We start from the raw sequence: 23,245 nt of genomic DNA, 5'->3' as shown, positions 1-23,245 counted from the left end.
TAACTCCCTTACTTCCCGTAAAAATGAAAGTAAAGTCAGAATTGACTCGATATATAGTGCTCCCTTTTTCTCTCTCTCTCTCTCTCTATGATCCCTTATCAAGAAACTTAATTCCACGCTGGCTGGGTCGCGCCTGGAATTCACGGCAGTCTAGAGGGAGAAATCGAGGAATACTAATTCCGTTAGTAAACTTCGGATGACTTCGTCTCTTTCGTGCCGTTTCGCATTTCGAGAAGACAAGCTGACACAATTCCTTTAATTGTCAGTCCCAATTGTTGCGAAAGTCTACTCTACATGGTGTCATCTCGAGAGCGAACCAAATTCATTAAATCTAATTAGGTCAACGGATCATTTATTAACTCTCACGGAAAAAATTGAAATGTAGAGCGAATAAAGTGTGTCTCTGTGTAAAGCATCAATACGGTGGCGAGTGCGCCAATTTGCGGACATAGTTTGCAATAAACGACGTTTCGTTTACACACAGTGCCATGCCGTTTGCAGCAGGCAAGTAGCATGTAGCATGTATCACGATTTGCAAATTGATTGCAAGCGTGTGCGAATGGCGTCAATGGGAAACGGTGTCGTTATCGTATAACATCTGGCGATCGGTTAATTTAATTGCCTCTCAACCACGATTTCTATCACGAGAGAAATAATTCGATGTCACGTGTCCGAGAAAATTGCGCTGTCGCTTTTTGCCTTTAAAAAAAGACTCCGATATGTACAAATTATTAATTCTTAGAAAATTCTGAAAATATGTGTATAAAATACACACGTAAAAAATAAGATGGTAAACTATATTATATTCGTAAACAGAGAGAAAGAGAAAAAAAAAAGAAGAAAAGATCATGTAAAAATTACGATTCGATGGTAGAGTTCTTTGCAATAACTCCATAGGATTTATAAATTAAAAAAAAATATTTAGCGAGAAGGATAAATAATGTGCGAATAAAAAACGAAATGTTTTCTGATTTCTTCTATTTTATATGAGTATTCAAGGACAATTATTTCCATTAATTTAGCGTATTGATTAGCAGCAGAAACGAGGAGGATGTCGGTTACAGCGAGATTTGCTATCGTGTTGCTAGCAGCCAGTCAAAACATCTGGTATAATCGGAACGTCGAACCCGAACAATTTCCTGGTTTTAATGAAACCGACATCGACGAATGCGATGCGTTCATTTCGTATAATTAATTTCTGTCGCGTCACAAGTCCCCTTTTCAAGTTATCCTACATTTGCTGGAAACTCGCACTCGTATTTGCATTTAAGATATAGAATCCGAATTTTTCGATAGAGAAATTACTTTGTTAAAGAGTAAAGAAATTTCTAAAGTATATTCAAAGCTTGGCAACTAACATACCTTTAACAAAAATTTGATTTTATATGTCTGTTGTACGCCTATTTTTTTTTAAATATTATAAATTTAAAATATTTAATATTTGTTTACATCTTAAAAGTTGTAAAAAAATTAAAGCTCCCTTAAAATACAATGTTAGATATAAATCGATCACTTTGTAATTATTCGTGGAAATTACGAGATAATTAATTTCGAATCGCTAAAACATTCTTTGAGAATCTTCTTGTAGCACGACAGAAGTATTTGTTCAAACAGACAGCGCATTTAAATGAATAAATAAAAGACTGCGAATTTTCTAACTGCGCGATTCGTACGACTGTGGCTGACACTTCCATTAAAAGAGAGAATTCGTTGCATCTGCAATGACAGAACAGGTGAACAGACTATGCTGCACTGCGGCAGCAATGAGAAGTTAAGTCAATCATGTATATAATAGAACGCGGAAATTTGTTGCTGTCAGCTGATTTATTGAATATGTATGGTCAATTTTTATTTGAAGCTCGACGACGTGGGATAAAAAATAGTAATTAAACACTTCTTTGTGTGTTGATTTATTTTACATCGTAAAAAATTGCTGCATAAATTCAATGTAGTATTTAATTAGATTTAATCAAAAAACTTTTTTAATTAATTCCTAAAGAAATTAAAGTGCATGTAAATACATTTAAAAATTGATAAATATGTATAATAAAAATGAAACTAACTAATCATAAATAATATGTGGAAATCTAAATATCCAGGTCACCGAATTATATAATTCAATTGTGTACAGATATGTTATTAAATGTTTCACGTATCTAGTGTAAGAGATAGCTTCGAAAAAAAGAGCAAAATCGTATATTGATTCATAAATTTTTCAATAATATCTATCTTTCGCAGTTTCAATTTCCGTTTAAATCCTCTCACAGAGCTGCAAAAGAGAAAGAGGATAACGTTATTCACGATCCTTAGTAGACCGTAAACGAGATCGATTCGACGAAGGAGAAATATTCGAGGTTACCGTGAAATATTATAATCTTCTCTTTTTCCTTCCAATGGAAGGTATAATTTACTTTTTATAAGCGGAGCACTAAAAGTATAGTAATTTTAGATTATGTTCCCGACACGAGCGCGCAAATTACTTGCGTAATGTAACAAAATTCTCGCTGCTGTTCAACAACAGGTCAAAACAGATTTGAATTTTTTTGCGATGCTAAACAATTTTTCGCGCAATGATGTATATCTCGATGTCACGGTCGATTGATCAAGATATATCGATTGATTGCATCGCGATAAGCATCGTATCGATATTTTTAATTGTCCGCATGAGCGATTCCACTGATGATCTCCTCATCGGATACCGACCCGACTTATAACAAGAAGCACTCTCTGGCGCGGATGTTCCACACAGAGAGCTGCGGCTCTCACAATAACTCAATACACGCGCACCATCCGGAAACAGCCTACTCCAGGCTGGACTAATGGAATTGGTGCAGTCAATCGGACGGCGCGACATTTTCTCATTTATCCGGGCAGTCGCGCAAAACAACCTTTTCCTCAACTTTCCTCTTCATTTTCGAACACAGAGACTTCTCGAATTACGGGGAAAGCATAATTTCATCAAATTATAAATAGACAAATCATGCAATATTATGTAAAAGCGGCAAAAACTAGTTGCAACGGATGATGAAATGGCACATCAAGGTCTAAAACGAGCTAAAAAGTATTTCTTCGAAATTAAATAGCTCTTAATAAATTAAGATTCTTAATAAATTAGCTCTTAATAAATTAAGATCTTAAATAGCTCAAAATTCGAGAAAATATATTTCTATAAGATCTTATAACAGATATTTTTGATATATCTTATATAACGATATATAAATAATAAATATATCTCCAATAAATATATTTATCATAACAGATGTATTTCTTTTCTCAATTTATTCCTCTACCAAAAGATTTTTAAAATCCTAGATTGACATTTATAATTTGTCATTGAATTTGTTAACCCATTCAGACCTTATATACACAATTATACACAAAACTTTAAAATCATGTGAAATAATTATTTTTTTAAATTAGCTTCCCTGCGATCTCTCGATGAACTTGGAAATTCCTAACAGTTATAAATCATAAAAAAAACCCTTCATCAATAAAAATTAATTCAATAATTTTTTGCATTACCTAACCAGAAAAAATTCAGGTCTGAATGGGTTAAATAACTATTATTTTACTTAAGACAGATTACAAAGATTTTAATCTCAGAGCAATCTCAAAGTCTTCATTTTCGGGCTAGATCTTTCAACACTCAGATCTAAATAACTATCCATGTCTATTCATACCAGTTATACTTTTTTCTAATATGCGTTCACCCGCAACGAGTTGCCGCGCGTATCGAAGATACATATTCATCTCTACTCTTCCGTATCGTTTCGCGAACGTTTCCTTAACAAAAGCCCCGCAAATCGCAGCATCCAGTGTCATGCTGAGAATATAAACGGAGTCGAGGAACAAATCGTAGGAAGCGACTGTCTAACGATTGCCTCGCATTAATACGCGACAGAGCAAGATCTTCCCACGTGAGAATCAGCCCGGAGTCTTTGCGAGCGAGTCTCGTCGGTCGTCTTCCTTTCCGGAGGACGACGTTGCGATGAGCCGCAACGTGTGTTTACGTCGACGAGCAGCGGCAATAGCGGACTCTCCTCTCGCAGTCAGTTAGTGTAAGTGGGTAATGGAACGCGAAGAGGGAAGAAAGCAGGACGGAAGACAGCCCGCGGTAGAAAGCACCGCGCCGCGTTGCGACTCATTTACCTACATCGATTTATTGCGACGAGGATGGAGATTATATCTGCGAGCGGGATCTCTGCCGGGGCATTATATCCGCGCGCGGTGGATCACGATTTAATTGGTCTACGCCGCAAATCGATCTCGTAACAGTTTCCTTTCCCCGTTCCCCTTCGCCCCATCTCGGTCCATCGGTCGCCCACGGCAGAGCAGAAGAGCTCGAATCCAACAGAATCGCCCGAACTCCTCTACTTCGTCTACGTTGCGTCTATACCAGGCCACGCCGCCCAGAGCGACGATTTTCTGTTTAAGTGCGGCGAACACGCACGTAGGACCTCGCTCTCGGGAAAGGATAGCGCGTTGTTAGATTAATAATCAGCAATTTGCGCACGCCGGAAAGAACGGTGGCGTCGCTCTTTGCTTGTGAATCAGCTGTAAAGTGTGATGGATCGAATAATGGTAACGCGGATTTATCTACTATTACCATCTTGAGAAACAGACGGTATAATGTCCCTCTTTCTTTTAATTACTAATATTTTTGAAAGAGTAATTGTGTGGGCCAGTAATTATTTTTTTCTCTATTAAACGTATCACGGTGCTTCAAAATTAATTACACTAATTTAGTAATTTAAAATTGCAAAATCGCGTAGACCCTTTTTTTATTTAAATTATATATGTACGTTCCCTCAATGCTTCTCTGGATTTCGATTATTAAAAATAATATTTTATTATTTTAGTATTTATTAATAATTATTAAACAATATTTATTTATTTAATATATATATATAATTTAAATAAAAAAGGAATTTACCGTTTTTTGACCTTAAATTATTAATAAATTAATTTAATTTTGAAGGTGTTTCAAAATTAATTACATTAATTTAGTAAATTATATATGTACGTTCTCTCAACGCTTTTCTGGATTTCGATTATTAAAAATAATATTTTATTATTTTAGTATTTATTAATAATTATTAAATAATATTTATTTATTTAATATATATATCATTTCAATAAAAAAGGAATTTACCGTTTTCTGATCTTAGATTATTAATAAATTAATTTAATTTTGAAGCGCTATAATGTTCAATAAAAAATATATACATATAAAGAGAGATACATATATTAATGCAACGCTTATTTTCATTTCCAGCTTCGATATAGGTCTCGCAAACTGCGTGAGTTAACATTTCGCACGTATTCACGTTGATGTACGACAGGCACGTTCACTCGGCGTACCAGTTAATAATGCTATGCACCCAATTATCTTTATGACATGACGTCAAGGTGCGTGTCATCCAGGGCGTCATAGTAAAATTCCCAACCGGGCAAAATCCCCAGAAAATCTTGACAGGCAGTCTCACTCGGCGGTCGGCAGCCGTCTAACGCGAGTAAAAAGCGTTCGCACACGCGAGTGCGAATGAAATGCGTTATATACTTGACTGAGCACGTGTTAATATATCGCGTATAAATATATATCGCGTGAGAAAATCGAAATAGAAAGCGGGGCGAAGAATTACAAGTATGAAAATGCCAACATTACAATGTCACGGTCATCTAACTTAATCTCGCAATAAACGTATACATGTCAATAAAAATTCCAATAGTAACGGAAATTTCCATCGATGGAATTTTCTATCGCGGAGATCCGTTAGCTATAATATTCACGTCGCGTTCCAGAGAGAAATTACGTTTGCATAAATTACAAATATTGTGTGCGTGTGTGTAACATGTTAATATCAAGTATATAATTTAAAATGCTTATTTCAGTCTTTTTATGTTTTAAATTAAATAGTACAAAACTTTAATGAAGTTGAAATAGGTGTAAAACTTTCGTTACAAAAAAACATTTACAAATAATAATATCGCAAAATATTCTTCCCATATAAATAAGTTAATATTATTATCCGATGAGTTAATCTCGATAATATTATGAGATGAGCTTATCTCGATATTATACGCACAATGTGCGATTACGTTACTCGATTAAATTACTTATTATAATTATTTCCTACGATGTGGTATCGAAATGCGTATCCGGCGCGCGTCAAGGTAAATTTCTTACCGAGAAGATCCAAAGAAAATCTTGATGGACGTTTCATTCCATCACCCACGCAAAAAATGAAAAGCGTTAAAATACAAAAAATAGCGAATACGTGGGATACAATTCTCTTCGTATTAAATAACGATTTTAGTAGTGCAATTTACCATCGTTTCATGTGAATGTAATTATATTTATTATTATTTTATAATAATTACATTTACACTGTCGAGATTTTATTGAAAAAAATTATTGATAATTTGAAATTTTATTATATATTATTGTGAGAGAAGCTAAAAATGTAAGTATGAGTGTAATAAATATAATTATTTTGTAAAATTTTCGCACTAGATAGAAATTAACTCTCTTCGAAAAAATTATTCAAATACATATTTCAATAATAGTAGACCACTGAACATTAATGTCTATACGTTAATTTATAATTATCTGTTTCCTCAAATCATAAAATAAAAAATAAAAAATGTAGATACAAATATAAACAATCGAAGATAATAAATAATATAAGACAGAGAATTGAAGATAAAGTTTCACATTATTCATATACATATTCTCGACAGTAAATACGGAGAAAAATTGTAAAATGTTATATATTTTTTCCTTGCGAAACATTTAAAAATTACAGGAGTAAAATATGTGTCACATTTTTAACATAAAAGCGCGGCGAAACGCGACTGTCTCTTCGCATCAACGAGTTAATAGTATCGGCTTAATAATAATCCCGTATGGAGTGCATACATTATCCGGCTTGCTGCGATCTGCCTCGGTTAAATTACCCAATCGCCCTCCCCGGCGTGGCGTCAGGATGCATATCCGGCGTCAAGGTAAAGTCGCCTACCGAGTGAATACGCAAAAAAGCTTGACGGCCGTTTAACTTTGCGGTCTGCGCCCACACGCGCAATTGCGCGGTTAAGGCGAATTTATACGGCTTATTCCCCGGATGATGCAAAACGAACGCGCTGGATAAACGAGGTCTTTTTCTAATGCATTGCTCAACAAATTTTTATGTAATTCAATTTAATGCCAATCTGCAATTTCGAAATTTTACAAAAAGTAGAAATAAAATTCAATCAATTATATGAATGCTGATAATTTTAATCATAAATTATTCCACACATTTATGATGACATGCTACGAAAATATAAAAAATATTAGCGAAAATATACAATTCGTTAGCAAAATTATAACACACATTTGTTTATAAAAATTTGATGTGCGAAAGGGAATCTTTTTTTCTTAGAGTGCGAGGTGAATTTACCGTCTTTGTAGAAATACAAAAAATATTAGCAAACATATACAATTTGTTAGCAAAATTATAACACACATTTGTTTATAAAAATCTGATCCGTGTAAAAGGGAATCTTTTTTCTTAGAGTGCGAGGTGAATTTACCGTTTTTGTAGAAATAATTTACTCTCTTTCGCGAAATAATTTACTCTCTTTCAGAGATCATCCAGAATGATTATGGAAAGTGATGATATAGATTCACTTTTATAATTCAATTTTAATCTCGGCCGCGGAGACGAATTCGCGACGATAAGTCACGGACAAGAATATCTCCTTTCGACGTGTGCGTGAGCTGTATTGTATGTTAATGGCAATTATGCGAAAGATAGCAATTGGCCTAGGGTCCATGAAATAATGACGCAAGTGCATTGCTCTTGCGTCGCACACATGTTGCATATTAGTCAGATCCTGACTCGAACCCACTCGTGGTGGCGCCAAGATATCGCTTTAATACCTTATCTGAACACTCTCTCTGAGAAAGAGAAGAGAGAGAGAGAGAGCACGGACACGTGTTAACTACACGTTTAAATGACGGCCATCTTCTCATCCTAGGCGATATATGAGTTCACGGCGCCGAGCAACGACGTAAATCCTAAAAGATCGCGCGCATTTGTTACCTCAGTCGGAACGAATGTGATGCACGATGCTTCCGCATCTATATCTTTCGTTTTTCAATCTCGATCTCTGAGAATTTTCCTAACAAGTTACCGATCCGGTTTTAAAAAAAAGCAACATTCGTAGAGAAAAAAATTGACAAGGGTAAGAAAAGTTTTTTAAAATTGCGAAAATTATGCTTTTCCGTGCGATAAAATACATTAATAATTTTTCTAAAAACAATTAATAACATTAATAAAATAATAATAGAACAAAGTATATTAATTTATAAATTTTGGCGATCTTTAACAATACCAAGAACAAAGGGAGAAAAATTATTTTTTTTCTTTCGCGCGATAAAGTGATAGAATAAAATATGGATATTTAAGAATACAAAGAGGAATCAAAAGAAAGTAGTCTTAATTTTCTTGAAATTATTTTATGCATGGAAAACAAGATTAAGAAAAATGTTTCAAGATTATTGAAAATTATTCTTTTCTCTCGCGCAATAAAATGAATAATATTAATAAAATAAAACACATGTAAATTATAACAATTTTTAACAATACAAAAAGCAAAAAAAAAAATAAAGAGCCGTCTTAATCTTCTTGAAATCATTTTACGCATCGAAATTTGCAATCTCTCGTTCCAGAGGCCTGGGGAGATTTCTGAAGGAAGGCAAAGGGGAATATACATATATATCGTGCAGGCACATCTTACCGCAGTAATGGACCAAAATGTGGAGAGTTCCAGCATGGATGCGGCTGTCGCACCAGGAAGCGGCGTCGACTTGCGGCTCGAAGAGAGAGAGATCGAGACCTTCCATGTCGCTCTCGCCGCAGGAATCGCTCAGGGGTTCGAAATTGCCCCCGTTGGCCCCGTCATCCTCGTTCGCCAGCTCCTCGGGGAGGTTCTCCCCGCCGCCTCCGCGGCATCGGGGCGTCAATGCCATTTTCAGACCAACGCTCTACCACGCGAGAGAACCGCAAAATCTTTTTCTCCACTTTCCCCCCGCTGCCCGCTTAATAAGTCCCGCGATGCATGCACCGAACTTTTCTCACGGAGATATAACTCTCACGTGCAGCATCAATTCCTCCACGGATTCCTCGCCTCTTTATCGTCGGGACTCGCACACCTCCGCGCACCCCTCTGCGAGTCTCACCTTTTCATTTCACGGTAACTCGCGTCCGCTCGTCTGGGGAGAATCGGTTTGAATCTTTCGCGTGTTGAAAACGATATTCTCCACTGTGCGATGTGAGATATATATAGGTCCCACACGTTTCACGCGTGAAATATTAATGACAGTCAAATCTTGGATAAAATTGAACTTCTCTCTCCCATCGCGAAATATTAAAAAAAAAATGTTTCATTTCAAAAGTAATTAATATTAAATTCTTTTTCATGAAAAAAGTTCAAATTTATCAAAGAATCTTGTCAAGATTCAGACGCGTTAAAAAAATGGGGTAACCATGTGTAAAAAGTTTCTTCAGATTAGGAATGCCAAGTATGAGTTAATGAAAATTTCTCGCACCGCGTTCATCTTTTTCTTCCGCTAAAAAATGAGAGTTCTACCATTTAATCAGAATTAGCTACAATTCTTTTAAAGTCCGAGGGGGGATATTTTATACGTTTGCGCAATATGAAGTATAAGACGATTCTTTCCCGATGGTATATAAGTATTGGCGCTGTTTTTAATCAGACATTAGATTCTAATGGCTTTCATAAATTAACCCCACACGCCAGGCTAATAACCGTCATAATAACTCCTACCGACGTGCACTGCTGATTTTTTCCATAACTTACGCCTTCTACCATTCTAATTAGCCTCAACTTCTAATTACTCGCCGACTGCAAGTAAGAAGACGGAACAGGAACCAAATTTAAATTGATCGATTCAATATATAACTAACGGCTGACGTAATGTGTTTGATGCGATCGTTATCACGTTGCTTAAATAAATAAATTCAAATATAGAAAAATCTTTTTTAATGCAAACTATCTTCATATTTCTCAAAGTCAAGCATTATAATTAAAATGTTAGATTGTTTAAAAATAATAAAGAAAATACAAAAAAAGATAATTTTCTTTTAAATAATTTTCATAATTTTTCTTCGTTATTTGCTGACACGTTAAAACAAGTGTATTTTAATAATATACTTTTTTATATAAAATATATAATTTGGTGAAAAAAATATATTATTAATAAAAGACAAAAAATTGATACAAAAGAAGCATATGTTAAAATTAATAAAATTAAATTAATGAAAATCTTGTCAAACAAAATATTAATTTAAAGAAAAATCAATCTTAAATTCATGACAGAATCTGTCATGATCAAATAAAACAAAATTTGAAATTGTTGAAATAAAACGAAAATTAAAATTATCTTTCCCAATCAGGTGAGCAAATGTTATAATTTGAGAAATAAATTTCGAATGTAATTGATATATAATTACATCGATATAAATGATAAAAAATATATGTAAAGAGAACAAAAAAAATATTCTCTTAAATGCAATAATTATATTAGTATTTACAGTATAGAATTAAGATGTACAGATATGTGTAAAAATTAATTAAGAGCGGCAGGCAGATAACTTTGAGTCCATAATCTTCAATCTGTGGCCTACTTACATGAATTCATCGAGCATGACAAAGTCGCTCGTAAAGAGCCTACCGTGTCAAACACGCGCGAGAAGGAAAGCGGGGATTGTCATGCGTTCTCTCGGGCATGCGACCAGCTTGTGACAACCTGTCATTACTAATCTTTCAAGTTCAAGATCACGATGAGAGAAGTCACTTTCTTATTGTCAGCCATCAATCACGAAATCAGTGTGGAACAAGAAATTGGAATTCCGTTTATTAACGCAATTTAAACGAAATAACTTTTTCTTACATTTTTTGACGTTTTAATTCATTAATTAAATTTAATATTAATACATAATATTTTTGTGTAATATTTTTCCTCACCTAAAACAAATTTACAATATTTCCAATATACGAGTATGATTCGTTTCGCAAGTTGCTCCTTAACGATATTAAATTCTCTATATAAGAAAATTGAATGTGGTACAGAGCAAAATGTGGAAATAGACTGAGAGCGAAAGGGTTAAGCGGGAATGAGACATTAATTATCTCGCGCGTGCTTCTCGTGCGCGAGCCAGATATAAATTATGACACCGGCGATCCGCTACCTCTGCTATGCCGATAAATTATTTACGCGTATTTACGCGGCGCAAAAAAAATTTCCCGAGGGATTCTCGCGGAGATAAAAGCGAAAAAACCAGTTACGTGAAAAAAAAAAGGGGAAAGTATGTTGGCGACACTGATAAAGAATTCCAACCAGTTAAATACCAACGTGTTTATATCCGACAAATACTTAATATGCAATCGTTAGTCATATGTACGAATGGAGGACGCTCGATTCAGTCTGCAACTCATGATATACAGTCATTGACTGTTTTCAAAAAATTCTCGTGACAATCAGGATGTTGGGCAAGATTATTAAATTATTATATTATGTACAGCCCTGCAGCAAAGAGGAAATTTATTAGTTCTTTATGAGTTTGTTTTCTAATAAATTTAAATTTTTTTTAATTTTTTCTTAATAAATATATTTATTTTTTTTAATGAATTAATTTTTTAAGAACCTCACGTATTTATAAATTGCTTCTAATAGTAGAAACTTCAAAATTTTTCGCTGTTTTAAATTAAATTTTCTATTTTAAATCATATCAGAAAATATCTATTTAAGAGCACATTATATATAGCATATCTATTTTTATTAAAAATAGAATGATCAGTGTCAAAAATTAATTTCTCAGAAATTGTCACACTAAGTGAGAAAAGAAAATCATGGATCAATGAAAAAAAATTTCGATTCAAAAATTAGAGACACTTCAACGATGTAATATTCCAGCATATTCTTTTGCCTCCCATCTTCCTCGCAATCAAATCCAAGCTTTGTTCAATCAATAATCGATTATCTCGCACTTTTACAGACCTTCCAAAGATAGTATATATTAATATAAATAAAGAAATGTGAAGAAGAAGAGAACGAAGTGTCCCTACTATTTTCGATCGAATTTGCTTCAGCCTCGAGCGTTCTTCGATCACAATCGATCATCATCCATAATTCGCGAGAACGAGCAGGCGCGTTTCCGCGGATGTGCGTGCCCTGATCGCGGCCCGAAATTTATCGCGTCTGTGCGTGTGACGAGGATCAAGATCATGATCCGTTCCAGGACGATCTCGCCGAAGATCGCGGCTCGTGAACTGGTTTCGCGCACGGGAATATGTCGGGTGAGCGCGTGCACGCACCAAGAGGAGAGATCGCAGAAAGGAGAGAAAGACGAAAGAGAAAGGAGAGCGAGAGGAAGACAGAGAAAGGGAGAAGAGGGGAAGAAAAAACGCGCCGGGGGCCGAGAGGTCGTTCGCATCCACAGAGTTCGAAGTTGGCGGGCGAACGTGTAATCGCGTTTCGTGACTACGGCGTAGAATTCGTTGCCCTCTTCCCTCCTCCTTTTCTGCCCCTCGTTCTGTAGCATGCGCGAGGACGAAGGAGAAAAGGATACGGTACGATACGAGACCGGGAGAAGAATTACAGAATTGCTCGCACACGAGATTTCTCGTGCGAGGGCGCAGTCGAAAAAGAAGAGAAGAATGGCGCGAGAAGATGTTTAATTAATCAGAAAGAAACAAGATTACGTATAATAATTTTTCCTAGTGTTATTATGTTCATTGAAATATGTGTATATACAAACGGAGGCTCGTGTCAAGGAACATGTACGCGCCTCATCGCGATAGAATTGTCTTCGGTTTTCAAGGCTTCAATTACGGGCGATTCTCCCGTAAATTGTTGCAGCTGATGCACGCATGCGAGGAAGCGATCGCGGAAAATAGCGCCTGGAATTTTCACTCTCGAGCCATAATTTCTCCGATTAATCCATCCCGATTTATCCCGCGATCTTGCACGGTAGCAGTTTACCTACCCGGTGATGGACAATTGCAAAGTCATAAAAGGGAGCCTATCAAAATGTTTCCTCCGCTCTACACGTGCAAGATCATCGTCCGAAGCTCGTATTAACATTTTTTCAAAATGGACAGACGTCGTTATCGTATCCCCGTTAACGTAACCCCCGTAACGTGCGAATGAACGACCCGGGATCAAGTATATAACTCCTATAATTTTAGATGTGATACATCTTTAAATTAACTCGATGATAGAGAGTATGAGATGTTGCTCAAAAGACGCCAAGGCTTATTAATGCAGCTAGTAATTTCCTCACTTTCGGTCTACGTTAATTTATTCATGAATTTTTCAATAAAACTTTCCGACTTTTCCCACTACCTTGAGAGCATTTTTAATCTTCTCCTTCTCAGTTTAAGAAAGACGGATAAAATACTGTCCGCAAGAGGATCGCCACATCGACGGTCGCAGGTGTCGTTGCATCGCGGCCAAATCGATTGGACGCGACCTGTGTCGTAAAAAGAGGCCGACTCGTAAAACTTCGACAGAAGGAAGGGTATACATCCAGCTGATTACATTGACGCGTCCTCCGGGCTTAAAACACAAGAAGCGAACCTTGACATTTCTCGGAGGTCACGGAGAAGGAGATCGGCCACGAGGGTCCGTCGAGGGCATCCAAAGAAGATCCAAAGGAGATCCAAAGAGATCCGAAGATGCGGTTCCGGTTACCATGAGAACCTCACAATCGCCTATTCGCGGCGAAGGTCAAAGGGAGAGAGAGAAGAGCGCCGAAGAGAAACAGGAGGAGGAGGAGAAGAAGAAGAAAAAGCAGGAGGAGGAGGAAGAGGAAGAGGAGGCGGAAGGCGGTCGAAGGTAGAAGCGAAATACCTACTTACGACACAGCCGCGATCCCCTCGTAAACATCGGACGGCTCCTGGGAATCCGCGCGCGGCGAGAACAAGGATAACCAGGTGCAGCGGTACCGATAACGACCACGACCGCCGATCGACCGCGGCTGGCGGCGCGTAACGAGGGGGAGGCGGGGGAGGATCTCCCGAGCATTCTCGTCAATTTTTTTCCCGCCGCCGTGGATCGCGGACCCGGCATAATTGCCTCAAACTTTACGGATAATTGAACCAACGGACGCGCGTCGAGACACGCGTTATTAATTACGGACGCGCGATCGCGGTGTTGTGTGCCGTGTGCTTCGCTCCGCTAATGATGCCGACGACTGCGGATGAAATGAAACCCTCGAGAGCTGATAGCGGACATTGATTGGTGAGCCACGATCATCTCAAGATTATACGGCAGCCTCCTCAAAAAGCCAACTTTCCGTCGTCTACGAGAGAATCGTCGATAGAAATTGAATAATTACAGCGAAATTATATTTTTCTCTAATTATATGTAGAGTATAATTGCACCATTATGTTTGCTATTGATTCTTCCTTCCTTCTGATTCTTAATGATTCTATTCACTAGTGTTCGTTACGCGCGTGAAATTTTACTAGAAATAACGCGACTAATTAAAGTTTCTGCGTAAACAAAGCAAAGTGTGTCTTAGACATTTAGTATAATTAGACGTATAATATAATTTGCAGCGATAGTGGATTCGCTCGAGACGCGCGCGGCCACCAAGATAATACTAATCTAAATTCGCAAAAGCGCTTTCTACAAAATGTGTTACGTCTGAATAGTAAGTCGGTTATGCGGTATACGCTCCGGGGAAAATGCGAGCAACAGTGCTGGCTGTTACGTTGTATGTAGCAAACGCGAGAAGAGAGAAAGAGAGAGAGAGAGAAGTCGAGGCTAAGAAAGAGAGAAGGAAAAAAATGAGCAGGCGAGATCGAATCAGCTGAGAGGAAAGCCGCCTTCTGGCGAGTTCAACAGAGCGCTTTCTTAAATCAAGGATACGAGGGAGATTTGTCAGAGACGAGGCCGCGCAATTTGTTACTCGGACATCGCTCAAACGATGCCTCGTAATAGAAAATTGGCAAAATCGATGAGATTCTTAACATCAGAGTCTTCGATTTCTTGATGTAATTGAGAATAAATAATTTATTGCACATAAATATACAGATATAAATCTATGAATGTTGATTTTTCAAGCCAGATAAAATAATTTTAATAATTTTAATTTAGATAAAATAATTTCAAGCCAGATAAAAATAATTTAGATAAAATAATTTGAATCGAATGGACCAAGCAAGTCTTGAAAGTCAGTGAAATATTTTGAAGACGATAAAAAAAAATCTTTGTGAGCAAGATATAACATACTTATTATGCCAAGTAATATTTATGGCATTTAAAGCAGTACTTGACGAAGAACAGTTAAGTGCTACAACGTGTTCGAACTAACAAGAGGCTTCAAGTACAGCAATCGACTTTCGATTTCCGGTCGAAGAAGGATAATTCCGGGTGCAATGAAAGTAATGAAGAACATTCTCTCTGTAATTTCGTCACGAGGACTTTAAGGGCACGTTCGTCGAGATATTTCGTCCAATCTCGCGATACGGTTTACCGGAACAAGAACCGTCGAATTGATCAAAAGCAACGACCAGCAGCGACGCCGACCACCAACCGAGTAATTTGTCCTCTGATGGTCGGCAAGCACGTCGGTGACTCGCAAACTTGCTTCTCCAAGTTCCTACGACGAACACCGAGTCTCCTATTCACGACCACGCTGGACTTTACCGGGAATTTAGTAACTTCTACGAATCTGATGGAAGTACTGCTTTGACTGTATAATGTTAATTATACAGTCAAAGCAGAGACTTTACTTACCATTTCGTTAAATCTCGATCAGGCGAAAGGTAAGAAACGAAACTGATTTTCTTTCGGCTTTCGAAATTCGCGGTATATATTTGAAGCGTATCTAGACTTTGTACAAGTTAAAATTTATACGTCTCTCATGTCTATCGAATGTAAAATGTCTCTATTTCTATATAAAGTATGTTGCATTTTTTAAATAAGGGAGAAATCAAGAAGAGTGAAGAAACTAATGCGACATAATTCGTTTTGTTGCCTCGAAAAAAATTAAATAAAGAATGCTCGGTTTGTTGAATTATGCATATTTATGTGGTTCGTACGAGACTGCGATGGAAACAGAAATCGAGATACAAACGACAGACTGTTTTCGCTATTTTCTCGGAAAAAATACCGATTTTTTAAATCTTTTAATATGACCGCGTTCTCTTTCTGCATGAATCATGTGCCTTGTATATGCACAAGGGAGGTTTGCATCGCGAACATTGTTTCCAACGACTGTGATGCGATATAAAAAAAAATCCTAACAATCTTCGAGAAACAGACGCGTAAATTTCTTGCAACATCGATCTTAAAGTCTCCGACTCGTGCCTGGAGGTTCAAGGGCTTATTACGGTCCGTCTTACCTTGAGAACCCACGGCGCGGACGATTGAACTTTTCTCCGCGGCCCTAAAGTCTCGAGATTGTGTCTCGTTTCTTCCCGATAACAATCATCCCGGATAGTCGAATGCAATAATGAAATTACTTCTTGTTGCGACCGGTTGTCTCGTTGTAGCGAATCGAGAAATAATCGGCAATAAAATTACGAAATATTTTATTTATGAAATTCCTATTTAGATGCGAAAAAAATTAATTAAATAAAAGTTATATACGCGAAGAATTGTGCCATTCGTGAATTCGAGATTATTGCGAGGTGTAATATAAAAATCATAAAAATATCTTACATATTTTACAAGAGATATTTTAAACATTATAAATAATATAAATAATTAAAAATATGAATAATATAAATTATTTAAAAAAATTGTGTTACGCACTAAATGTATTTTTTATTAAAATTGCTATGAATGTTGTATCCACTACACCACATTTTTGAACAATATGTTAATTTATGTAAAATGAATAATGAAACTGCAACCGAATATCTAATTCAGAAATTCCGAAGTTTAATAATAGCTTGCTCATACGAAAACCGGCACACAATATCGCGTGATGTAGCTCTGACGAAGAAACATCAGTTAGGTCGACATATAACTATCTAACAGTAAAAGTTCTGCTATACCATGAAACACACTGGACTTTGCAAAAAGACTTGCACAGAGAGAAAATTCACTCATTTGTCGTCGAAGTGGTAAAAAATATAACCGTAACTTAATCGCATAATTCCCATTTAAACCTTTGTCATGCTGCTTACATGAATAAATTTAAATATCTCAATTTCTTATTTCTTTACTTACGATTTAAAATTTCTCAACTGCAACGATTTGACGACTGATTAAAAATATTCTTATATCTACAGGGCGTATACCCAAATTTTGTGAATAAATTTTCTGATTTTCGAAGTATTTTTGTTCAAAATTCCAGATAGAATTTCCAAGTATTTTTATATAGCCGCAATTTTACAGTAAGTTTATTTATTGTGCTCGATTATTTAACATAAATAAAATATATTTCAATATATTTTCAATCTAAAAAATTTCATATTTTTAAAATAAAATATGAATAAAAAATATCGATTCTAAAGTAAACTAACATTTGATATCGATTAAATAGTCAAAGTAAAATATTTGATATATAACAAAATGTTATCTAAAACTCTGTTGGTAAAAAAAGTAAAATCAATAAACTCACATAAGATTTTAAAATTTAAATATTGCAAAAGAATAGATTTCTTAAATCTTTAATCTGCTAAAAACACAATCTTAAACGTTTTAAAATTAAAGTTTAGATTAACATAAATGTTTGACATAAAAATAAAATTATCAATTTTTTTTTAAAATTCCCTGAATCCTAATAAAATCTCATGAAAATTTTCTGATTCTTCAAGATAGAACAAAAATCTAAGATCATATTTTCAAGATTTTTCTCGGGAGTATACACTCTGTATATAATGTTACTCTGTTCTAGATGCCAAATTTTGTATATTTAAAAGAACTAATTTTTCTATAAGTATGAATATATATTATTGCAAAAGACAAATAATGAAAAAAAAAAGAGAAAAATAAGAAATTTCTTGCTCGCAGAATGACGAGAGGCATTAAGCGTAATGTCGCAAAATAGAATAATTAATGGAATTGTGTGGGAACGGATGGACGCTTGCAAAAATTGCATTCGTATGGTACGAATTTTAGCGTTCGCAATTTCCTTCTTCCAAGATAACAACGTCAGCCTTCCGCCACGACGTGGCGAGAATTTCAAATCTGGAGACGGTCGGCAAACAGGTGCGCTTATAAGACAAAGAGGCGACGAGATCCACGTGTGTCTAGTTACCTGCCAACCGGTCAGCTATCTACATTTAATTATGCAAAATCTCGCAAAAGCCGTTTGCCATGCAAACGGATTTTATCCTACGCTGCGCTCGCTCTCGTGCGAACGAGGTTCTGTCGAAGAGTTCGCATGTAAATGCTCGTTACACGATAAAAAAAAGGTATCCTAAAGAAGTACGCGTCTCGTTAGGAATTATTAATGGGGCAAAACCACTCTTTGTATTCGTGAAACGCGTTCTAGCGATTCTAGTATGGTGAAATTTCAACGCTATTAATGCTTTCACTAATATAATGTATACAAAATCAATCATGCAATAATAGTACAGCAATATAATTACCATACATTGTTATCAATTGATGTAGTTAAATCCAATTTCCACTCTCCATCTTGGTTACATTTTTTACGTTCAAATATTACTAAATTTTTGCAAATATGCGTTGTATTGTATTATTAAATTAATAATGTATTTAAAAACATACAGGAGACAAGAAAAAGCGATTCAAATGAAAAGGAAGACTTTTTAAACCAACATCAATTAATGTTTTTAATTAAATTAACACTCTCATAAATTATTATATCAAACGAGAGGCTGTGAATCGTCAAGTTCGAATTAGTTGGCTTCTGCAACTGCTGCTGCAACATGGAGTGCATCAAGAGTTAGAATTCATTATTGATTCTAGAAATGTATAGACAGAATTATAGTATTCACTGCTAACAGTCTGCGTAGCTAATCCCGCGACAATATATTTTATTGATTACCATTCATACTAGATTATTCTCGATATTCTTCGTAACAAAAGAAAGAAAATTCCATCAGCAAACAACTAAATACTAAATAATTTCCCATTTATTTGGAAGAAGCTAAATGAATGAATTATGTCAAAAGTTAATTTATAAATTTAACATTTTTAATCTCTTAAAATATAAAATTAATAATTAATTTGTGTTAAGCTAAAAAGATTTGTACAATTAAAATTTTTATTTTCATGAACTTTTATACAAATCATCATCCAATCACTATAAAAAGTTATAATCGTAATGTAAGATAATATATTTGTAATTTTTTTAATGAAATTATATTCTATAAGACAAATATTTATTTTGTTCATAAATTAATTATTAATTTTATATTCTAAAAGACTAAAAATACTTTGCAAATTTAAATTTGTTAACCATTGATGTACCTGTTCAATTCCTCTTTAACTGCTTTATACGCGCAATCTGATTGTGAATTTTCTGCCAATCATTATGTATCGATCTTGAGATTTCTATCTTCATTAATATAAAGATTAAATGAATGATAAGTCAATGAGAAATAATGATATTCTCCGTCATACTTATGGTATGGATGTACAGTTATAATATCAATGCGTACAGATATATAAAAATAAAATAAATTAAAATATATTAAATAAATATATTTAATAAATAAAAATATATTAAATCCACCTAGATTTTAGAGGTTAAAGATTTATTCCTCTTGCTTTTTCATTATATAATTAAATACTAATCGTCATTAGAATTTTTAAATCCTGGCAACACGTGTAAAATGGCGAGATTGAATCATTTCAATTATTTAATCGATTTCAGTCGATATCCCGATTAATTATTCGAATAAATTGAAGGTCGCGATCGGATCATACAGCTTCGTACTCGAATCCTAGAAGCCTCGATTGCGAAAAACCAGTCGCCGACGACCCCGATCCGCGAGATGAAACCCAGTACACACCTCGCGAGATGATTCATCGACGCATAGAAGCAAAACGTGTCGAGTTTCCACGGGCCGTTTACATTTGATCGAGCGTTTCGAAACATAAGCGTGATGGAATAACCGATGGAGAGGCGTCCTTTTTGACGATCATCGTACACGTACATGTATTTCTGCTGACTCTCTCTTTCGCCGCATTTCGTGGCTCTCCCTCGCCTCTCCTCTTTTTCTGTTGCGCTTGTCGCGCGATCAAGATAAACGCGCCCGAAAGAAACTTGGGCTGCTCGAGGGCTCTCGAGCCCGGAGCTTGTGTATTCGCGAAGGCATCCCGTCACGTTATGTGGCCCGCGAATCAAATCTCGCATCGAAACCTCGAGGTCGTCGAGGACACTCTCTTAAAAGTAGAAGTTCGCTGTGTCTCAAAATACCTGATAACTGCTAATAAATTATGACACAAATAATTAAGCATCTCGAGCAGGTAAGACAAAAATTTTTAAAATGTAAATTTTTGCATTCCCATAATAATTTTTAAATACACACACACTATAATATTGAAACATATATATATTTAAAAAATGTGTAAAATATATTTAAAAAAATATTATCGCCATTTTTTACTTGATATTATGTTGGATATTTAATTTTATATCTTTTGCATCAGATGCTAGCCATTTTGTTAATTTCGAACGGAAATAAGAATATCGAAAGTAAAATCTATTCCAATATCGCGCGACATTCGCCGAATTTTTGATACGAATGAAGTTGTCGCTACTTTGTGTTTCCTTTGTTTTACATTTTCCTGACAGATTTATGTTATATTTAAGCTTCAACGGGGCTTTTATATTACGCTTTCGCGTGGCGTAGATTTATTCTTTACGTTGCTGTTTTATTAAAATAAAGCGGACATGAATTGAACATTTAAAACACGCTTTAAAGCTAATTATTACGTCATCGAATCATACGTTCGACGCACCTGCAAGTGGCAATTCATAAAAGATGAACGCAGTCGATCTTCAAATCACTCAAATTTCACTGAGAATCGGTGGGGGTACAAAATATCTCACAGCACACAACTGTTTCGCCGTTCGATATAATATTCTTACCACTCTTACGAATTCAAAATCAATCGCGTGACATACGAAGCCGTTTGTGCCATGAAGTGCGCGTCGCGAAGATCGAATCGAACTTTCGCTCGGAAGAAGATACTCCTCTCGCCTGTTCCTCCCTACGTTTTCACCAAGGATGAGCAATGCACATCGCGCTTGGCGTCTCTCAGATGCGGATCACTGTTCACAGAAACTGTCACATTTTTTCGCCGAGTCGGAGTACAAATATCCGCGAGCGCGCGCGCGACGGACGCCCGACACGATGGCTCGTCGCGGACTGACAACGCGGGACGGCGCTGGCGAGCGAGGCCGGCCGAGCGCGGCCGGAAATGGCCGAGGACCGGCCGCGTCGCGCGAGAGCGTATCACGTGCGACGATCGACGGTCGCGAGACTAGTTCGGTCCTCGCACGTGATACAGATGCATCACGTGCGTATGTATCGAGAGCGTTCTCAGGGGATGTATATGCACTCGAATCTTGTAATAAATTCCATGAGCATTCTGTAATTTTTGCTCAAAATTGTAGATAAAATTAAAATATCTTTAGATGCAATTTAATTCGATTTGAAAATTTTGTTTATTTGCAATTTTGATGAGCAATATTTTAATTTTAATGCGTCTGTAGAAAAAATTCTAATGGGGGTAAATTTGAAGAATATTCACATCCAATGCATTAAATAATAATAATAAAACTGTTTATAAGCTTCCCAAATACACCATTACAATTTGGATAAGTTATCATTCACAAAACTTCACATTTTAATTTCTTTATAAAGACATTGCTGAGAATTCTGTGATTTTTCAAGTATTTCTGTTCAAAATTGTAAATAAAATTAAAATATCTTTAAATGCAATTTAATTAAATTCGATTTGAAAATTTTATTTATTTGCAATTTTAATGAGGAAACAATATTTTAATTTTAATGCGTCTGTAGAAAAATTCTAATGGGGATAAATTTGAAAAATATTCACGTCCAATGCATTGAATAATAATAATAAAATTGTTTAAGCTTCCCAAATACATTAAAATTTGAATAAATTATCATTCACAAAACTTCACATTCTAATCTTTTATAAAGACATTATTATTTTAAGATTCGCAAGGGTTTTGCAATAATTTGTGATATATTGATATTCATATTGATGTAACAAGTTTTTTTTATTACGTCTATTATTTTATATGCATTTATTGAGATAGCATGAAAATATTTATTACGATTACGATTTTAACTACAAGTTAAAAACCCAAAATTAGAACAGCAAAAATTAAACTAGCAAGATTATATTATATATTTACATTATATAATTATATTATTTACTTATATTAATTATATTTTAATTTTATATGATTTAAATTCGCACAAATTATTTTCGCGATTATTGTGTTTGCTATGAGAACTAAAGTGTATATTCAAATTTCACTTTTATTATTGAAATAAAAAGCCGTAATAGACACTTTTCAATTTCATTGACTACATCCACAAAGGCGATGCAAACGAAAAACGAAGAAGAATAAAGCTACGTAATTGGAAGATGCAGATATAGTTGGTCATTCACTTAAGTGTAAAAGGCAATAGCGAAACGTCAAGCAATCATTATTAACTGATTTTCTTTACTTTCGATCCACATTAATGAAGCGTTCGCGTGTATCGTGTTCCTGCCACCGGTCTGGCCGTAAATGTTGTATCGCACTCTCTACGCGCTATGTTCGTCGTATCAGAGACGCAATTTATTAAATAGACATCGTGCTTTATCATAGTCGACGGTGGAACGAGACAAATTCAGATGTCGCGCGAAAGTGACATTAAGGAACCAAGCTTGCCGCAACTTGCATCTAGTTATATATTCATGGAGACACGAGCTTAAAATTTTTATACGAGATGTTCTAAAATCATCGTATGTACATATTTTTAGACAGCACAATAATTAAAATTAAAATTAAAATTAATTTAAATTTGATTGTATTTTCGGCGAATTCAGTACAAAAAATTTAAATAGATATTTTGTTTTCACGTCCTTATTTTCATTCTTTCGAAATTACTAATCAAAGAATTATTATTGTAATTTTTTATTATAATTTATAATTTTTGTAATTATTTTAATTTTTTTATCATGTATTATTGTATTATTCGTATTTATAAATAAAAGAAA

At 35.3% G+C, this 23,245-nt stretch overlaps 1 protein-coding gene across 6 annotated transcripts in view; it reads right to left on the bottom strand.

Moving 5' to 3' along the window:
- LOC105250089 (probable Ras GTPase-activating protein) overlaps window positions 1–23,245 on the bottom strand; it is a 294,638-nt gene that overhangs the window by 181,141 nt on the left and 90,252 nt on the right. For 2 of the 6 annotated variants that reach the window (XM_025407317.1, XM_025407319.1), the window contains exons 1-2: window positions 21,093–21,352; window positions 8,782–9,256 (exon numbers count right to left, since the gene is read on the bottom strand). The exons of 2 other annotated variants lie outside the window; for them this stretch is intronic. In XM_025407317.1, coding sequence (XP_025263102.1) covers window positions 8,782–9,013 — 232 coding nt within the window. In that variant the 5' untranslated portion in view covers window positions 9,014–9,256; window positions 21,093–21,352. Of the gene's footprint in view, window positions 1–8,781; window positions 9,307–21,092; window positions 21,353–23,245 lie in introns of those variants that run through there. 2 more of the 6 variants (XM_025407318.1, XM_011255996.3) reach the window with 2 other exon arrangements.

Source organism: Camponotus floridanus, unplaced genomic scaffold (assembly GCF_003227725.1).
Source record: "Camponotus floridanus strain SB8 unplaced genomic scaffold, Cflo_v7.5 scaffold17, whole genome shotgun sequence".
NCBI classification, from domain to species: domain Eukaryota; kingdom Metazoa; phylum Arthropoda; class Insecta; order Hymenoptera; family Formicidae; genus Camponotus; species Camponotus floridanus.
Note: the sequence above shows the minus strand (reverse complement) of the source record. Positions and strands in the feature narration are given on the sequence as shown.